At 53.6% G+C, this 19,206-nt stretch overlaps 1 protein-coding gene across 1 annotated transcript in view; it reads right to left on the minus strand.

Annotated features, from left to right (window-relative positions):
- The window catches only part of DPF3 (double PHD fingers 3), an 81,783-nt gene that overhangs the window by 5,521 nt on the left and 57,056 nt on the right, over window positions 1–19,206 (minus strand). Inside the window, exon 6 of the mRNA XM_021711409.1 lies at window positions 12,335–12,472. Coding sequence (XP_021567084.1) covers window positions 12,335–12,472 — 138 coding nt within the window. The remainder of the gene's footprint in view (window positions 1–12,334; window positions 12,473–19,206) is intronic.

Here is a 19,206-nt window from a genome sequence, read left to right on the forward strand (position 1 = left end):
TTTTGTATGGACAAAACACATTCAACACACCATGGATGGAACACTCCATGAGTCAGGAACTTTAATGAATGACCTAGTGGAGCCAAGAAGACAGGGATAAGGGACAGAGCCTGGGAACAAAGACCAAAGGAGCAGAAGGGACTTCATGGGAAGGAGAGATGCTTCCGAAGGGATGGAGTTGGGCACAGTCCATGTACAGCCATGCTGGTTGGTGTCCAGGGGTGAGGGAGGTCCTGGAATCCCATGTGCAGGCCCTGGCATGTGTGGCATGAGCCACCAGGCCTGCGGGGTGAGGAGTGGTACCTGTGGTCTCATGATGGCCCAGTGTGGAGGGTGACCGGGCCCAGTTTTCTTATTCTCAGAGGAATCATGTTTGCTTCTGTTCTTAGTCTATTCTTGCAGCAGTGAGTACAAAGTCTCTTTCTATCATGGCAGACAGTGTAGAGGGACAGCATCTCACACATGTGGTTCTCTGACACTCTGTGGTCTTCAGTTTCAGAGGGAAGGGTCTCCCATGGCAATCTGTCCAGCTTCCAGCCAAGAGTCACCACACCTTGGGGAAGGTGAGTTTGACATCCCTGCCATGACCCTCATCTGGATGCTTATACACCTGCCCCATCTCCCTGAATTGATTGTCCTGTAGACCGTGTGTCACGTCTATGTCTCGTGGGAATACTTGCATACCAGGAAGGGCTGCCCATAGCTTGTAGGATGAGACTTAGGAAGGGATGGCAGGGTGTCAGTGGGTGGCACGATGATGCCTGGACCTCCTCCTCAGTGCAGAGTATTGTGCCTGTGCTCCCTATGAAGGAGATAGCTGTCACTCCGCGTGTCATTCACCACCCTGGCCTATCTCCTTATCTCTTCAGAGAAGTGCTGGTTCAGTCCTCATGGACCAGTCAGTCATCCCAGCCTGGTCTCATGCCCTCCCAGCATGCAGAGGAGAGGGTAACCAGGGTCCTGGGATGGTGGGAAGATAACACTGTCCCCTCTGCAGGAGATGAGACATCGTCCTGTTCCAAATACACAAGAAGACTTAAGACTATCCCCTGTCTCTCAAGAAGAGGACACAGGCTCACCTGCCTACTCAGCCTCCCTCTGCTAAGTGTTTGCTGAGGAGAAAAGGAAGCAGACATTGGTCATGTCATGCGGCAGGCCCTTTTCAGGTGCTCACACATGCCATTTCACACAGTGGTGCAGACACCTGGCAAGAAGAGATTATTTGACGGGCAAGGTGACTGAAGTCCAAGAGATGAGAGTACATTCCAGGGCCTGCCACATCCTGAGGCAGGGCTCATCCACATGGCTGTCCCCAAACTATGCCCCCATTACATGTCCTGCCTCCTGGAGTCCAGGACCAAACCTTTTGGTCACACCTTGCAAATAAAGTATTTCATCAACTCAGTGCACCAATGTGATATTTATGAAGCCCAGAGCAAAAAAAATACCAAGATGCGCCTGATAAACACAGAAATTCCCTCTGGACTGAAATTAAACAGTAATCCCCCCAGGTGGCCCTAGTCATCGTCTACACTCTAAGAAAGCTTCTCTGGAGAATCCAGAGGCTTGTAGAGGAACTTTTCAAGCAAAGCTCATACAACGGTAAGAGGGGCCTGGGGCCTGACCTGGCCATGAGCAATCTTTCCTGGAACCGAATATGAGATCATTATATTAAAAAAAAAAAAAAAAAAAAAAAAGGTTTTTCACTATCAATAGGAGGCTTGCCTGACCTGGCAAAGGGATTTAGATGGAGATTTTGCTTCTGGGAATTGAATCCTGCTTTATAGGGTAAGATGGCAGAGGCCAGCAGCCCAAGTGGTGACTCCACAGCCATGCCCATAGCAATGGGTCTGGTTGCTTGTCGATTAATGTTCATGGGCACAAGAGACACAAGTAAGCCACTGAGGAAACAGCGCCAGCCCCAAGAGTCTAGAAACTTTCCTGGGGGAGGTGATTCTGAGATGCTCAAAGGGAAAAATTGGAATCAGGAGCAAAGTCCATGGAGAAATTAGAGCAAACTCACAGAAGATGGGGGAGCAGGAAGCCTAGGCCTCAACGAGCCCCCACCCCCCAAGCCAGGGAGGGGCTGCAGGCCCTGGGAAGGGTCTGGGCACATAGGGAGTTAAGTTGAACTTTGCATCTGTAGCAGAGGCGCCCCACGAGCCCATAAAACAGCCACCCACACAGAGCTATCTCCCCTTCCAGCCTGACCTCCACCGCACGGTGCCTGCCATGCTCAGAACATGCACAGGGACAGGCCGCCCACTGTGACAGCTGAGGCCGGAGCTGTGCCCAGCATCCTGGGGAAACAGGAGGCCAGAGTGTGGCCCCCTGCACACACAGAGGTGCAGCCTCACATCCTGAGAGTCACCAGCCAGACCTGGTTGCACAACCCAGGCCCAGCTCCCTGCCCACCATGGCCTGGCTCCATCTGGAAGCCTGCAGGGCAACCCTGGGGGAGTCTGGGGGAGTCTGGAACGGCAAGCAGGACCCTGGGGAGATGCGCCTCTCCTGCCCCTCTGCTCCTCCCCACCACCCCCCGTAGGCTGGCAGCTTCTGTCCCTCGACAGGCTGACATGTTTCCATAGCAACCAGGATCCTGGGCTCCAGCCTCCACTTCTGCCACCTGTTATTGCTCCATCTCTCTGGTGCAGAGCATGCCAGCAGAGGCCACGCGGTGCACAACGCATCTGTGGGGGGCGAGAAGGAGAGAAGAGGAAAGAGGGGACACAGGAGTCACCAGGCCGGCCACCCGGGACTTGCTGAAGGAAGAAGCCTGGGGGCTGAGCAGGGAGGGCTACACTAACCACCTTCCCTTCAGAGCAGAACAGGCCTCAGCTGGAGGCCCTGTACTGCTTTCTCTGCCCAGCCTAATGAGGCCACAGGAGGAGGGTTGGGAAGGGAGGACACAGCCGCCAGGAGAGCCTGGAGCCCCGCCAGGAGGGGCTCAGAGGGGAAAGGACCGGCAGGCCGGGCAGAGGGCATGGGGGTGCAGAGCCAGGTAGACGGCCCTCATTCCTGCACTCACCACCAGCTCCTGCGTGCCTGCTCACATAAATCACCCCCAGGCTCAACTCCCCTCCGCCCCCCAGCTTCCCTAGGACTCAAAAGGAAAGCCTATGGGCTCAAGGACTCCAAGTGTGAGCATCAACCAGGTGGCTTGTGGGCCCCCTCGTGGCGACTCACTGCCAGAGCACTGAGGAAGACCAAGGAGGCCTCCCAGATGGGGGGGGTGAAGGCCAGGGAGCACCAAGGACCCCTGAGACCCCAGAGCCCCCAGAGCACTCAGAGTGGTGACCTGGAGGTGAGAAGGACAAGGCTGAGTGACAAATCCTCCAGTATATGGACAGGCTGACAAATCATCACACTCAACGTCATGGACAACTGGACAGGACAAACCATATGCACACATGTCATGAAAGGCCAGCCGTGAGGAGGCTAATGGTCACGGCACATTCATGTGATTGGCAGCAGCTTCCCAAAAGGGCCTCTCACACAGAGAGTCTGGGCCCATGTGGTGGGGCCTGTGCCCGTTTCAAGGCAAGAGAGGGTGCTGGACACTATCTCAGGTCCCTTTCAGACCTGTTGGTGGAGCATGATCAGGGAAAGACACAGAAAGAAAAGCCATCCACACCCAAGAACTCAGCCTTTCCCCACTGCCTGTGAGTCCAGTGTCCCCCAAGCCCTGTGTCCCAAGAGCCCCGTGTCCCATGAACCCGTATTGCATAAGCCCCGTATCACACAAGCCCTGTGTCCTCATATCCCGTGAGCCCCATGTTGCACAAGTCCTGTGTGCTTGTATCCCACGAGCCCTGTGTCTCATGAGGCAACTTCCCCAGGATGGGGCGCACGCTTCCTCCTGTGTCCCTGGCATCTGGCTGGCAGTGATGGACACAGAGCTGAAGGCAAACACTTCGTGACAGGATAGCCGAGCCTTCACTGAGGCATTTGGAGAAAAAAGACTCACAAAGGGGTGCGAAGGACCAGGACTGAGCAGCCCAGGATGACCACGATGAGTGGAAGACTCCAGCCCTTCCCGGAGGGCATGGGCAGAGCAGGGTGGGGATGACACACCGCTAGGAGAGGAGTGGGTGTGGAAACCCAGCCACCTCCCGGAACCCCTCCCCAGGACACTTCCCGGGCCACCAGAATGGAGGACTCAAAACTTCATCTCTACAGCCCAGTGCCTCCGATCTCTCCCATCTCTCCTGCCTCTCCAGAAGGCCCCACCCCACCCTGTACCACTGTGAGTTTTGGCAGCTGTGGGATGATAGAAAAGTTTAAATGTGGTGCCAGTCTTCCCACCCTTCCATGGCCTGCTGTGCTTCTTCCACCTTTATCAAGGGAACACTTGCACCTGAGAAACAAACCTCATAAATGGTCATTCCTAGAAACTACACCGTAAACCAGAAACACATCTGTTCGTATCAACGTCTCTATATCCATGAGTGTATTTGCTTAAAGTCACAATTTGTAGTTTGCCAGAGGTTGCAACAATTCTCCACAAGTGTTTGCACCACGTCACCGGACCCCAGGACTGCCATGTGCTCCAGCCTTAGGCAGGCACCAAGGCTGGCAGATAGTGCTTCAAGAAGGTGAGAAGGAACCCATGGGAAGCTTCCAGTTCCCCATGTGAATAGGAAAAGGGCCACAAGGCATTCCTGATTTTCAGCATGAGGTCAGGGGCAGCTCACACACAGGTACCAGCTTGCTATGCTACTGAAGGAGTCATGATGGAAACGTGAACCTGAGGGTGATCATGGTGATGGGATTCTGGTGTCATTCCCCAGGGAGGCCCTAGCAACTGGTATGTTAGGTGTAGGACAGCTTCTTCTGCTCATGTTGACAGGACATCACTAGGGCCATGCTTAGAACTCAGCACACAGAGGCTGGAAGGTCACTAGGACCATGTTCAGAACTCGGCACACAGAGGCCACGCCACTCATCTGAGGTCACAGTCAATCGCCCACCTGGCTCTAATCCCAGGTGGCACAGCTCGCAGTCGATGCACAGATACTGCCCCACTGTGGGAACATGCAACCACACACCTGGAGGAGGTCAAGTCAGAGAGGGAGCAGGGCCTCGTTGACCAGGGAATCCCACACTGTGCTAAGCAAATCACCTGGGAGCTTATGAAAATTCAGGTTCAAATCCACAGATTTAGGGCAGTGCCAAAATTGTCTCACAAGACCTCCATGGGGTGACTGAGCATCTGGGCTTTCCTGGGACAAGAGATGCAGGGCATGGGACCGTCAGTGCTACTCTCGGCAGACCTGGGACAGCCGCCCAAGTCCAGGGGTGCCAGTTGCTGACCACATGGCCAGAGACAAAAGGCAGGCTCTCAAGGCAAGGCGTCCAGATGTCTTCAAGTGTGAGGACATGTTTCCAAAAGGGCACAGCGTGGCCTGTTTTATATTTTTCTTCATGAAGAAAAAACAGCAAGAGGCAGAACAGAGGCTGAGATCAACAAGTGACTTCTAGGGACTAGGCAGAAGCGGTGGCAGAGGGTGGACAGAGGGTGTTGGTGTGGGTAGATTCTGGAGGCATGAGGGAAACCAAAAGGCAAGGACAAGGCCTGGGGGTTCACTTCAGGCACACACTGTTGTGGGTTTTATAAAAGAGCAAGTTCAACAATACGTATAGAGAAACCCCAAAAAACAAAAAACAGAAATATCTTTTGGAGGGCAGGCTCTTTGCAGTACACTCAGAATTCGAATCAAATGGTCAACCAACATTTTATCTGGAAGTTTTGAGAAGGTTATGCCTCGATTTGCCGAAGAAACATCCTAAGTTGTGGCAAACAGGTGACGGGTTCTTCCACCACGACAATGCACCTGCCCACACCGGGCTGAGTGTTTAGCAGTTTTTGACCAAAAACGGCGTGATCCCCTGTGTCCCACCCGATCTCAACCCAATCAATTTTTTTTGTTCCCTTGGATGAAAAAAGTCCTCAAAGGGTAACGTTTTGCTGATGTGGAAGAGGTAAAACAGAAAACAGCAGAAGCATTAAAAGACATCAAAATTGACAAGTTCAAAATGGTTTTGAGCAGTGGAAAAGTGTCTACTGCATCAAAACGGAGAGTACTTTGAAGGTGACTGGAGGTTTAGCTTGAAGAATAAACACACAATTTTTAATAAATATATTCCAGGTTTTTTGGACCCCCTCACATATATATGTACATTAGGAAAGACAGTGAAACAGAATGAGAGAGAAAGATTCAAGAAGATTATTAAAAAGAATGCTGTGTTTGTTTTTCCACGGTTAAAAACAAAAAGAATCAAACTCAATCACCAATTAGAGTTTTGAAAGGACATAACATGGATTTAATATACCCAATGAGCAGCCATTTTAACATTGCCTAAATCTCATGTCTTTCTAGCAGTTCACTTAACTTACCCTCTAGTCACTAGCCAAGGACAGAACCAGTTTCTAAGAGGTAGTTATTGATAATTGTTTTACAACTTCCCTCCCCAGCTTGTTTTGTGCTAATTAGCTTTTCTATTCCAAGTGTTTGCCTTCACCCATAAGACCCAAGTTAACCTAATCAGCCCTTTGTGACCTTCATGACATAGACAGACCCCACCACCATGGCAGCAATCATGTGACTAACCCACCCATCTGCCTGCTGTCCATCACCTGACACTAGTACCTGAGCTTACCTGCCCCTTCGTGATGACATGGAACAGACCACTACCCAATCACCTTAATGGCCTTCCCTCATCAAAGAGAAGGATTAAAAGGATTCAACCATGAGCAGCCAGCGGCCATTGCCTTACTAGTCTTTGATGTGGCCATGTGCTTTTGGAGCTATGGCCACTACCATGTTTTCTAGCTTTGGTTCCCTCCAACCCCTCTCTCTAACTTACTTTCTCTCTCTAACTTACTTTCTAAATAAACTATATTTTCTAATCTAACTCCTGTGAAATTATTTGCATCTTGCATGTGGCCCCAGATCGCACACCCCAGCAGGCCTGACCTAACATTCCAGAGGTCCCACTGGGAGTGTGACCAAACAAGTCTCAACCAGAATTTGTGGTGCAGGAGTGGGTGGGTGCCATGTAACATCAGACAGGCATAGTCAGTGAAGAGTCTTGAACAGCCAACATACCCACTGTACGTTCATTTGCCAAAGCCCTGACCCCCAATGTGTGGAATTTGGAATGGGGCCTTTGGGGGTGATTGGGTCTAAAGAGGCCATGAAGTGGGGTCCCATGATGGGATTAGTGCCCATATGAGACACCAGGGCTTGCTTCTCTCTCGTCTCCACCCACACTCACCAAGGAAGTCATGTGAGGACACAGAGAAAATGGCTGTCTGCACCTGAAGGTAGGAGCCCTCACCAGCACTGACCCTGCCGGGACGTAGAGCTCAGCCTTCCAGACTCCAAAACCGTGAGAGATAAATCCTGTTGCTTAAGCCACCTGGTCTGTGGAATTCTGTTGCATCAGCCCAGGTGTCTAAGACAGCACCTATGAACATGTCAATCTCCTTTGAAAAGTCGCTACATGATGTGATGCATTAGACTGTTGGCCAGAGGTGAACTTTAGGGACATCAGTGGGACCATGACAGCCTGGGCTGGGCCATCAAGTGGGGCTCTGAGGTCCTGACATGACTAAATGACATCCAACCTACACCTGTCACATCTCAGTTTCCCATTTTGTTGGCTGTGTGGTTTGAGCTGAGTTGCTCAAACTCTCCTAGCCTCTGTCTCCGTGTCTATGAAATGACAGTGCTCACATGTGCCTGACAGACACTCCTGAGAGGATATGTGTGACATGTCTGCCACCTTCAAGGGGTTCCAGCCTCCTATCTCCTCTTCCCTCTTCTACATGCAAAATAATTTCATTTCTAATAAGGCAGGAAAGCAAGCCAAGGCAGACATGAGTGAGCTTCCCAAGAAGCAGTGCCTGACTCCTAAGTGCACTACACCCCCATCCCCGAACACAGCCTCGGTCCCCATGTGCCTTGGTGTCCTAGGGGCGGCAGGAAGACGAAGGAGATAGCACATGCTGACCTGGGGCTGACATGTCCAAGGAGTGCGGGCAAGTACGTTATTGTCACTGCTGTGGCTCAGCATGGGGCACTCTTCAATCCAGAACATTCTGGGTAGTCAGGCCAGAATGTGAGAGGAGTAAAAGAGACCTAGAGACTACCACAAGACGTGTGGCTGTCCAGTCTGAGGCAACAGCACAGATAACCAGGGCTCCAAACACAGGCAGCGCTCCCACAGCTCTCTCCCACTGGGTCTTGCGTTTCTGCCTTATTTCCGCAACAACCTGGCAGTTCTCCAGAGCAGGACTACATCATGCCTTCCTGGAGGCCCGCCCACACTCGCCACAGTCACTCACAGGTGTGGCACGTGCTTGCAAAAGACCCATGCATGGCCTGCGGGGAGGGATCAGGGTCCTGCACCCAAGACTGGACATAGGGTATGCTGGCCAGGCCAGGTTCTGATGGCTAGACCATAAGATGGCTGAGACCCCAGGCATGGCTTCACAGGACAGGAGGGTCCCCACCCTGCCTCAGATGCAACCTGGCTCAGAGGAGCCCCTGGAGGTCACACGTGCATTCTGCAGCCCAGACAGGACAGAGGCAGGACACCAGCTCACATGAGCAGCACAGCACCAATGCTGCCACATGTCCTGAGACTCACAACAGCCCCGGGGCTCAGCAAGACTATTGTCTCAGACAGCAGACTAGACCACTGAGTAGCAGAGAAGTGTGAGTAACTGGCCACATTGACACCAGGGTGAGCGGGTCACAATTCTTACCCTGGACTGAATGCTTCCACACCATCCCTCAGCCACCAGATCAGGGATGCAGATGACCCATGGCTGAGAGGGTCACTTCAGTATCCCTCCAAGGGCCAGAGCATCCCTGAGGCTATGTGCTCTATAATCTGTAAATGGCTCAGTTAAGCACCAACCACCTAAGAATGCCAGTATTTGCAGGGGTCTTTGGACACCAGCAGCAGCTGAACTTCCCAGGTGGGGGGACCTACATCCTGAGTCAAAGTTGGGTCAGTAGTTGACTGTGTGGGCTCCAAGATCTTCTAGCACCTTTTGGAGATCCAGAATGTGTAAGCTTGTTTCAAATGTACTGTCCTCTCTCTCTCTCTCTCTCTCTCTCTCTCTCTCTCTCTCTCTCTCTCTCTCTCAAGGCTACTGGCTGCCCATGGCCACAGGTTGGGGGAAATGATGTCAGAGACCAGCATCTGTTAGGTCTCATAATTGGTGTGGAAGTGACATCAAGTGCTTCTTTTAGACAATCTGCACATTATTAGGCTCATGTTCAGATCATCTCATCAGCAGACATTACCCTCAGTCAATTCGCCCCTCCCCCTCCATTTCCACAGAGCACACTGTGCCCTCAAAGGAGGACTAGGGCTGGGCCTCACTTCCCTGCCACAGAGATGGAAGGCCTGACGCTGTACCAGGCACTCTGCCATGGCAGAGAAGACTGAGGCCTCCAGGGACCCAGGACAACCCAACTTCAACTCCATGGTCCTGAAAGATAAGCTTGAAATACATTTCATAGACCCATATTTTTAAAACATTTCCCTCTTAGGAGCTCTGAGCACATTATGAAAGTATATTCTGTTTATTTACACTATTACATAAAAGAGACATAGCACACAACAATGAAAAGAAGTCACACAGTTATCTTTGTGAGTCATGTTCTCACCTCTAGTGGCTGTCCCTGGGTCTCCTGCGTCCGGCAGAGCAGAAGCTGCACAGCACTCTCAAGGGTGGCCCGGCTAACGTTTCCATATTTCTGTCCCATTCCCCACATCCAGTCCCTCTGGCTGCCCAACCTCACCCCATCGTCTGAATGCACATGTGATCTCACGTCTCCCTGCCTTGTGCTCACAATTCCCTCCACCTGGGATGCTGTCTCCTCCTGGGAAATTCCTCATTCCTCCAAGAGCTAACTTGAACATCACCTCTTCAGAGAAGCCTTTGCAAATCCCCTAATGTGGTGGTCCTCAAGTTTCTGTGCACACCAGAGTGCTCCGGGGGGCTGTTTATAACCCAGATTGGTGCTCCCACCCTTGGGTCTCTGTTTCAGGAGATTGGGTGGACCCTGAGAATCTGCATCCAACAAGTTCCTAGGGGATGCAGATGCCACAATTGAAACAGAACTGTGCTCTTGAGCCCCAAGTGCCCTCACCACACTGCCCACACCCAGTGACACATTTCCACTCAAGACACACTCCTCAAGGACAGAGGCTGAATCTTATTCATTGTCTATACTTCCAAATCCCAGCATATAGACAGTATTCAATATGTGATTATTAAATGAATAGATGAGTGAATGGATGATAAAAGGATGGATAAATGGATCGGAAGGTGGGTGGATGGATGGATGGATGGTAGATGGAAGGATGAATGGAGAAATGAATGTATGGATGGTGGATGGATAGATGGATAGATAAATGGATGGATGGATAAATGGATGAGTGGATGGACAGATGGATGGATGAATGAATGAAAGGTAGATGGATGGATGAATAAATGAGTAGAGGAATAAATAGATGGGTGGATAAATGTACAGATGGGAGATGGATGAATGAATCTTGGATGGATAAATGGATAGATAGGTGAATGGATGGATGATGGTGGATGGATGAGTGGATGGATAGGTGGATGGATGGATGGGTGGAGGGATGACTAGAAAAATGTATGAGTAGGTGGATGAGTAGATGAATGGATGGATGGATGGATGGTAGATGGGTGGATGAATAAATGGGTAGATGAATGAATGGATGGACGGATGACGGATGGTAGATGGATGGATGAATAAACGATTGGTAAGTAGGTAGGTCAATGAATGGGTAAATGGGATGGATGGATATATGGATGGGTAAGTAGGTGGGTGGATGGATGGATGAGTGAAATGGATGGATGGATGAGTGTCCACATGTCCATCAGGCACATGTGAGTGCTGTCATTTCACAGACAAGGAGACAGAGGCACTAAAAGCCCTGGTGGGTCAAAGAAGACACTGAGAGCCCTAGAGGGCCAGTGAGGAAGGCATCAGAGCCCTAGAAAGTCAATGAAGAAGGCACTGAGAGCCCTGGTGGGCCAATGAAGAGGGTACCACAAGCACTGGCAGGTCAATGAAGAGGGCACCATGAGCCCAAGCAGGCCAATGAAGAAGGCACCATTAGAAGAGGAGCATGGGGTGGGGGAGGGGAGTCACTTACCAACCCAGAGAACAGCCTTGGCCCCAAGTGTGTTAATTATTTCAAATATGAGGCTAGGTGATGTCCACTGACCAAGTTGATAGGCTGACATGCACCCTTCAGACTTATACTCTGATCCTTTCACTGTGTCAAGCTGTTCCCTCTAAGAACACCTACCACCAAGTCTTGTGGATGAAATGAAACCCTTCCACACACATTCACCAAGAGATCTCGGCACAGTCACATGCTGAAGCAGACATGGAAGACGGTCATCCTGGCCCACCGTGAGGCTTCTGCAGGCCCAGTGACCCTAGGGACGCTCCAGTGGGAAGGCAAGTAGTAATGCTAGGACTTTTATTCCCCAAGTCGAAACTGGAAGTTGAGGCATGGAAAATAAAGGACAGAAATGGAAACCCCGACCTTCAGGGTCATGTCGGGGCTCCAGAGTCCAGCAGCCAGATAACAGACCCCAAATGTGCCGTCTGAGGGCTCAGACAAAGAGTATGAGGTACCCAGGCAGAGTTCCTGAGATAGGAGCCCTGGGCGAGGATCACAGGCCCCAGAGCAAATCCATGGTTCTAAACATGAATGCTCTAGGCTCTCCATGGCCAAGCAGATGCTTGGAAAGTCTCTCTGAACTGACACACCTCAGGTCCAGCCTGAAACCAACATGCCAAGCAATAGCCCAGGAACCAACACACCCCAGGGATAGCTCAGGAACTGACATACCCAGGGATAGCCCAGGAACCAACACACTCAGGGATATTCCAGGAACCGAAATGCCTGGGGGGGGCCCGCCCAGGAACTGACATACCCCAGAGATGGCCCAGAAATCAACACACCCAGAGATGGCCCAGGAACCTACATATCCCAGGACCAGCCTAGGAACTGACATGCCTCAGGGCAGCTTGGCACTGGTCAGCAGTTGTGAGAGGGTCTCTGGAGCTGAGGGGACAGTGCAGGATTGTACTCGGCAGCCGGTAGAGGGCTTCCCCTCCTCCCACTCACGCCTTCCTCGGTGAGTGGGGATGCATGTGTGAACCCTGCCTGGTGCCCAGGCCAGTCCGCCGAGACATGGAAGCCTGCCCACAATGACACCAAGAGATGGCAGATGGGAAGGACGCCTGACAGGCCCGCAGCCACTCACGTCTGTGATTCTCGTTCCTGTGGTTGGGGGGCGACCGCGTCTCCTGATCCTGGGCCTCGTCCCCCTCCTCGCTGGCCAGGTGGGTGTGTGCGTAGTGGTAGCTGAGGCCCGGTCGGTTCTTGTACCGCTTGCCACAGACTGCAAGGAGAGGAGCACAGGGAGCAAGTGTCAGCAAACTCTGCCACACAGCCACCATCCTCCACCCCAGGACAAGGCCTCCTCACACAGCCTCCACCCCACACCTCTGCCACATGGCTACTGTCCTCCACCCCAGACCCCTGCCTCCACTCCACAGAACCAACACCCTTAAAACAGAATGGCTCCTGGAAAGCAAAACCTTGAAGACAGAGCATGGAGGTTAGGAGACACAGAGCTTCTGCCGTTTCCCAGCTGTGAGACTTGGCATACCAGTCCATCTCACTGTGCCTCAGTGTCTTCAGAGAGAAAGCCACAGAATGTTGTGATAAGTCCATTTCTATGCAGGGCCCTTTGGACAGTGTTGGTGCATGGTAAGGATCACCGTTCAAATGACTGAATCCCAAGGACTGGAGTCCGCCCACCCTACACCCTTAGCACCAGTAAGGCACACGAGGCCCAGCTACACCAGGTGAGTTGCCTGGGAACACACAGCCGGTATGGTACAACCACAAGACTGTACACTTCCTGGGTTCCCCAGGGTCCCTTCACATGCCGTGGCCGACATGCTGAAGCAGAGAGGTTTTACACAGCGAATGTGTGACACGTCACCCTGCAATTCTATACCCGAGAAACGCATGCCACGCTCATGTGAGTACCAAGAAGCCAAGGCACCCAATGGCCCAGACCTGTGACAGCATGATCTCTGGGTTGAATGAGCAAGCTGGCTCTGGAAGCCTAGGAGGAGGGAAGCATCACTGACCAGCCTAGGCCATACAGCCACCTCAGCCTCCCCCTCACACCCCTGCAGAGTTCCATCTCCACCCCCTGCTGGGGGCAGAAGCCTAGGGGGTCTTCATGTACACTCAGGCAGGACAAACCACCCCGCCCTGCAGGACCTAAGAACCTCCTTCCATGAATTCACATGGCCAAGTCACACCAGCATGTGCCATGAACACCTCGCAAGTAGGAGGGGCACAAGCCTCAGTCCCAGACAGGCCAATCCAGCTCCTGAGGCCCAATCCCTGGCTGTGACCCCAAGAGTATGCAAGAGCCACTGCCCAGCCATCAGCCCCCATGCCTGTTACTTTGGGAGGGGCTTCTTCTCCTGCATTCTCTTGGGGATTTGGGGAGACAAACATTGGCAAAAATGATGCTGTCTCTTCTTTCCCACGTTTATATAAACTATTTTATCTTGGCTTAACTCGCCCGTAAGAATCATCAGGACTCGATGTTAAAATGGCAAAAGCGAGTGTTTCCTGTTTCAGAGAAGTCGGCTTCGTGTTTTGTTGTTGGGAACGAAGTTTGGGGCTAATGTTGAGTCTTCCCTGCATGTAAGCAGCCCCTCCTGTTCCAGTTTTGGCTTTCCTGAGGGAGGACTTCACCAGCTGCCCTTCAGCATCTGCTAACACAGCCGAGTCTGTGCATCACAGTGGTGTGGGTGTCCTAACAGTTCCTGGGACTGCCATCCTCACGTCCCTGGAATGTGCTCACCTGGTCAGGGCACATTATTCACTTGCTACCCCCACTGCACTTTCTAGTACTGTGTTTTGCAGCTACTTGGACTTGAGACAGAGCTAAAACTTGGAACTATCTTTTATCCAGTTTCAATCTTATGGTCACATTGACATCTACACATGAATGGAAGAGTTTTGCTGCTGCGTGAAATCAGACAAGGTGTCTCTCTCTGCACCTTCTCCCTCATCTGAAAATGAGGATAACAGCATTGACCCCAAAGGATGGGGAAGGGTTATAGACAGAGTCTATAAACATCTCGCTCAGTGCCCAGCACAAAGTGGGTGCTCAGTAAGTGCTGGGGGGTGCTGGGAGGGGCAAGGAGTGCCAGTTTTTTCGTCACATCTTAGGTACTGGATCGTCCTGAGTAAGGAACTTGGACCCTTCCTCATAGTATGGAATCGCACTCGGTTGGACTTCCTTGAGAAGGTGAGATGAGGGTCTGAAATTCAAGTTGGTGACCTAAGGACTATAAGTTCAAGGTCTACAACTGGCGACTACATTCATGTATCCTCTCTCACCCTCTCCCCCACCCCATTTCTCCTCTCTCTCCCTCTCTCTCTCCCCCTCCCTCTTCCTTCCTCTCTCTCTCCTTCTCCCTCTCCCTTTCTCCTTCTTCCTTTCTGTCATCCTCTCTCTCTCCTCCACTCTCTCTCCCTCTCTCTCCCCCTTCCCTCTTTCTCTCCCTTTCCCTCCTATCTTTCCCTGTCTTTCTCTTCCTCTCTCTCACCCTCTCTCTCTCTTCTTCTCTCTCTTCCCCTCTCTCTCCTTCTCCCTCTCTCACCCTCTATTCCTCTCTCTCCCTCTCTCCCCCTTCTCTCTGTCCCTCTCACTCCCTCCTTCCTTCCCTCTCTCTCTTTCTCCTTTCACTCCCTCTCTCTCTTTCTCCCTCCCTCTCCTTCTCTCCCTCTCCTTCCCTCCCTCCCTTTCTCCCTCCCTCCCACTCTCTATCCCTCCTTCTCTCCCTACTCCCCTCCCTATCTCTCCTTCCCTCCCTCTCTCTCCATCCCTCTCTCTGTCCCTCTTTCCCTCCCTCTCTCTTCTCCCTCCCTCCCTCTCTCTTTCTATCCGTCTCTCCTTCCCTCCTTCCCTGCTTCTCCCTCCCTCCTTCCCTCTCTCTCTGTCCCTCTCTCTCCCTTTCTTCCTTTTTCTTTCCCCTCCCACCCTCCCTCCCTCTCTGTCTGTCCCTCTCTCTCTCTCTCTCCCTCTCTTCTTCTCTCTTTCTCCCTCCCTCCCTCTCTCTCTCTCTCTCTTTCTCCCTCTTCCCCCTGCCCCCCACAGATACTGCAGAACCTTAGACTAAAATGTCACTACGCATCTCAATTCCATGCGATTTGGGAAGCAGGACCCAAAGAGGCCCCTGCAGTGCCCTCTGGCCTGAGTGTGGCTTTTTCGATTTAGCCTTTTAGATGATTTGAGGTTAATGAGCAGCAGATTATGGGATCATTGGACATAAGTCCATTTAGTCACCAAACAGACTGCTGGTGAGGAGCAAACATTTACTAAGGGAAGTGGTAATGCCACCAGCACACACAGAGCCTCCATGGCCTCTGGTCCACCCACAGCGCCTCTCTCAGGCCAGCACCACTGTGTTCCTTGACCACAGAACTTCAGGATCTGGATGGTCCCTCAGTCTACCCATCTGTAGAACTGTCTTATTCCCATGAATACTCTAAAAGCCTACTCTGATGGGGGATTCATTACCTATCAGGGTAGGCATCTCTCCTCAGCCTGCCCTGGAGGCTCTCTCTAACCACAGCTTCACACAACCTCCTCTTGACACCAACAAACCCCCTTACAAGCTGCCACGCACACATCCACCTTCAAGATGCACTTGCTGAGTGGTGATGAGTGGTTCAGAGTCGCCCTGTGGGAATCCAGGAGATGGACAAGGCTGGCTTAGGGAATCTGATCATCCACCCACGTTAAATTCAGACTGCCTGTACTTAAGTCTGCAAAAGCAAACCTAAGCCAAAACTCCTGTCTTCCTCCCCAGCGCCACAGAGAGTAAAATGTTTACAGCAAACCCTTTGGTTAGGATAGAGACTCCAAGGGTGGTCCTGGGAGCAGTACCGCCTCTGGGAACTCCCAGAGCACCCGTCCTCAGGTTCCACTTAGACCTGCAGGATTGGAAATGCTGGGGCCAGGCAGGACCCATGTGTGAATCCCCTCAGTGATTCTGACATGCTCTCAAGTCTGAGAACCACCATGCTAGAAGGAGTTAACGCCACCCACCCTACACCTACTGCCCTCCTGGATGGACGGACAAAGCAGATGGGCAGCCTTGAGGTCTGAGCTTGGTTACAGAAAGAATCAGAACCAGGTAGAACACAGAACTTCCTGAAGCCAGATTCTGTATGAAGAGCCTGGGGATGAGGAGTTGCATGTGTGACTGCCTCCCTCTGCCTGTCACCCTTCCTCACCAGCTCTTTCATTCAAGAGGCATTTATTAGACACCCACCCAGTAGGCATCAGGAGGACAGAGATCCACAAGCTGACCTGCTCTGTGGAGGAGTGCAGATGTAGACAGTGAGGGGTGGGTTGGGTACAATGGTAGGCACAGCCAAGTAGGGGGCTGTGGGTAGGCACAGCCCAGTAGGGGGCTGACTTCCCCAGCAAGCAACCCTGAGACCCCACCTGAGACAACCTTGACCTTGACCTTGGTAGTCATCCGTCCAGTTTCATCCATGGCTCTGGCCTTGCTTCTGGGTCAGCCCTGCCCCCAGAGAGGCAGCATCCACAGTGGTGAGCAGACGGGCCAGTTCTGAACTTCTCAGGTTCAGTTCCCAGCTCTGCTAGTGACTGTGTGATCTCAGACAAGTTGCTGAACCTCTCTGTGCCTCAGCATCCGCCTCGGAAAATGGGGTGATCGTGACAGCACCAGTCACAGCAGGAAGAGCCAGTTGAAGGAGCGCCATGCAAGAGAGCCCCAGGAGGGAGTGTCACATGAGGAAGCATGTCTGAGACAGGTCCAGCACATAGAGGTCTCAGGTATGCTCAGCACCACCATCACCACGGCCAGTCGTGCAGACAGCAAAGAAGCCCAAGAGATATGTCTAACCACTTCCCCACTGAAGTCTGGGTAGCAGAATGGCAGGGACAGAGGGTGGCAAAGAACATGCTGAGATGTGTGTGGGGCCATCTGCGGTCCTTCCGTCCGGCGGCAGCCTCACTCTGGGAGCTGGGCCGACCGACCGCTATGGCTGCAGGGCCTGTGCCCACCTTCTATCCGGCCTCCCCGGGGCTCTGTGCCTCATGTCCCCATGAAGCCCCCACCAACCAGCCACCCACCTGTGCACAGCTTTGTCCTTCCTGTCACCTTGGCAGGCGTACCTGGACTCTGTGCTCCCCGCAGGCAGTGATGCGGAGGCAGGCAGCTCCCTCCTTCCCAGGCCAGGCCATCTGTCGACTGCCACGTGGCTACGTCCACCACTCCCACCCAGAGTGCCCATCCAAAGGTACGGAGGCCTTAGGCGCTGTCCCACATGGCACCATGTGCCCGCCCCAGCCCAACCTGTGCTTCGGTAGGGGTGAAGGGAAGGGGAAGGAAAGCAGGGGGAGGGGGAGAGGGGAGGGAAGAGGAGGAAAGGAGAAGGGATCGGTCAGGCAGTCTGTGAACAAAGCCTGCGCAGAGCAGCCTCCTTCCTGCAGGATACGTGGCACCTTCCCCACTGATAACTTAATGACTCTGGAGCGTTTTCATCAGCCCAGCCTGGCGCACGCAGTGGGGATCTGAGCCAGGGGCTTCTGAGAGAGGAACAGGGGCCTAAGGCAATTACAGAACTAGCGCCAGAGCCAGCGCCTGACCCATCCTGTCTGCCCCGTTGCTCCCAATCCCAGGACGCCAACCCCTCTATGCAGTACCACCCTGACCACCTCATTATCATGTAGACCTACCGTAGAGCCCATCAACTGTGAGGCTCCCAGTCGCTGGCCCACACACAGCCAGGTCACAGCATCCCTGCAGGACTACACAGGAGCTGGAGGGGGGGACTTACAGAAGAGGACACTGAGTCTGAGGTGTCTATGCAGCTCCCTAGAGGGCAGAGCCAGGATCTGGGTCCAGATGAGCCTCTGTGTGGCATGGCCCACCCCCACTCACACCCAGGCCCAGCCACCCTCCACAGCCCTCCCACCCACATCCAGGTCCAGCCACCCTCCACAGGCCTTCTCACCCATGCCCAGGCCTGGCTGCCCTTCACAGCATCTCTCCCCACCCAGGCCTGGCTGCCCTATACAGGCCCCCCAAAACCACGTCCAAGCCTGGATGCCCTCCACAGCCCCCACCCACCAACACCCTGGCCCAGCTGCCCTCCACAGTCACCACCCACACATGCCCAGGCCCAGCTGCCCTCCACAGACCCCCACACCAACATCCAAGCCTGGCTGTCCTCCACAGCACCCCCTCCCAACCCACATCCAGGCCCAGCCACCCTCCACAGATCCCCCCCACATCCAGGCCTAGCTGCCCTCCACAGACCCCCATCCATGCCCAGGCCCAGCTGCCCTCCACAGCTCCCTCCCACCCATGCCCAGGCCTAGGCGCCCTCCGCAGTTCCCCCAACCCACGCCTGGGCCTCGCTGCCCTTTACAGATCTCCCCACCCACACCCAGACCCGGATGCCCTCCACAACGCCCACCCCACTCACCTCCAGGCCCAGCTGCTCTCCACAGCACTCCCACCCACACCCAGGCCTAGCCATCTTTGACAGACTCCCCACTCCCGCACAGGCCTAGCTGCCCTTCACAGCCCCCACAAACCCACACCTAGGCCCAGCTATCCTCCACAGCTCCCCAACCCACGCAGGGGCCTAGCTGCCCTCCACAGCCCTACCTACCCACGCCCAGGCCTGGTTGCCTTCCACAGCACCCCCACCCATGCTCGGGCCCAGCTGCTCTCCACAGTCCACCCCAGCCCACACCCAGGCCCCGCTGCCCTCCACAGCACCCCCATCCACACCCAGGCCTAGCTGTCCTCCGTAGCCCCCCACCACCCATGCCCAGGCACAGCTGCCCTCCACAGAACCCCCACCCATCCATACCCAGACTTAGTGGCCCTCCACAGCACCCCCTACCCATGCCAAGACCCAGCTACCCTCCACAGCCCTTCCCCACTCACACCCAGGCCCAGCTGCCCTCCACAGGCCCTGCTACCCACACTCAGGCCTACCTGTGCTCCACAGACTCCCACCCACGCCCAGGCCCAGCTGCCCTCCATGGCT

This window comes from Carlito syrichta, unplaced genomic scaffold (assembly GCF_000164805.1).
Source record: "Carlito syrichta isolate Samal-C Ts95f unplaced genomic scaffold, Tarsius_syrichta-2.0.1 Scaffold83815, whole genome shotgun sequence".
Lineage (NCBI taxonomy): Eukaryota > Metazoa > Chordata > Mammalia > Primates > Tarsiidae > Carlito > Carlito syrichta.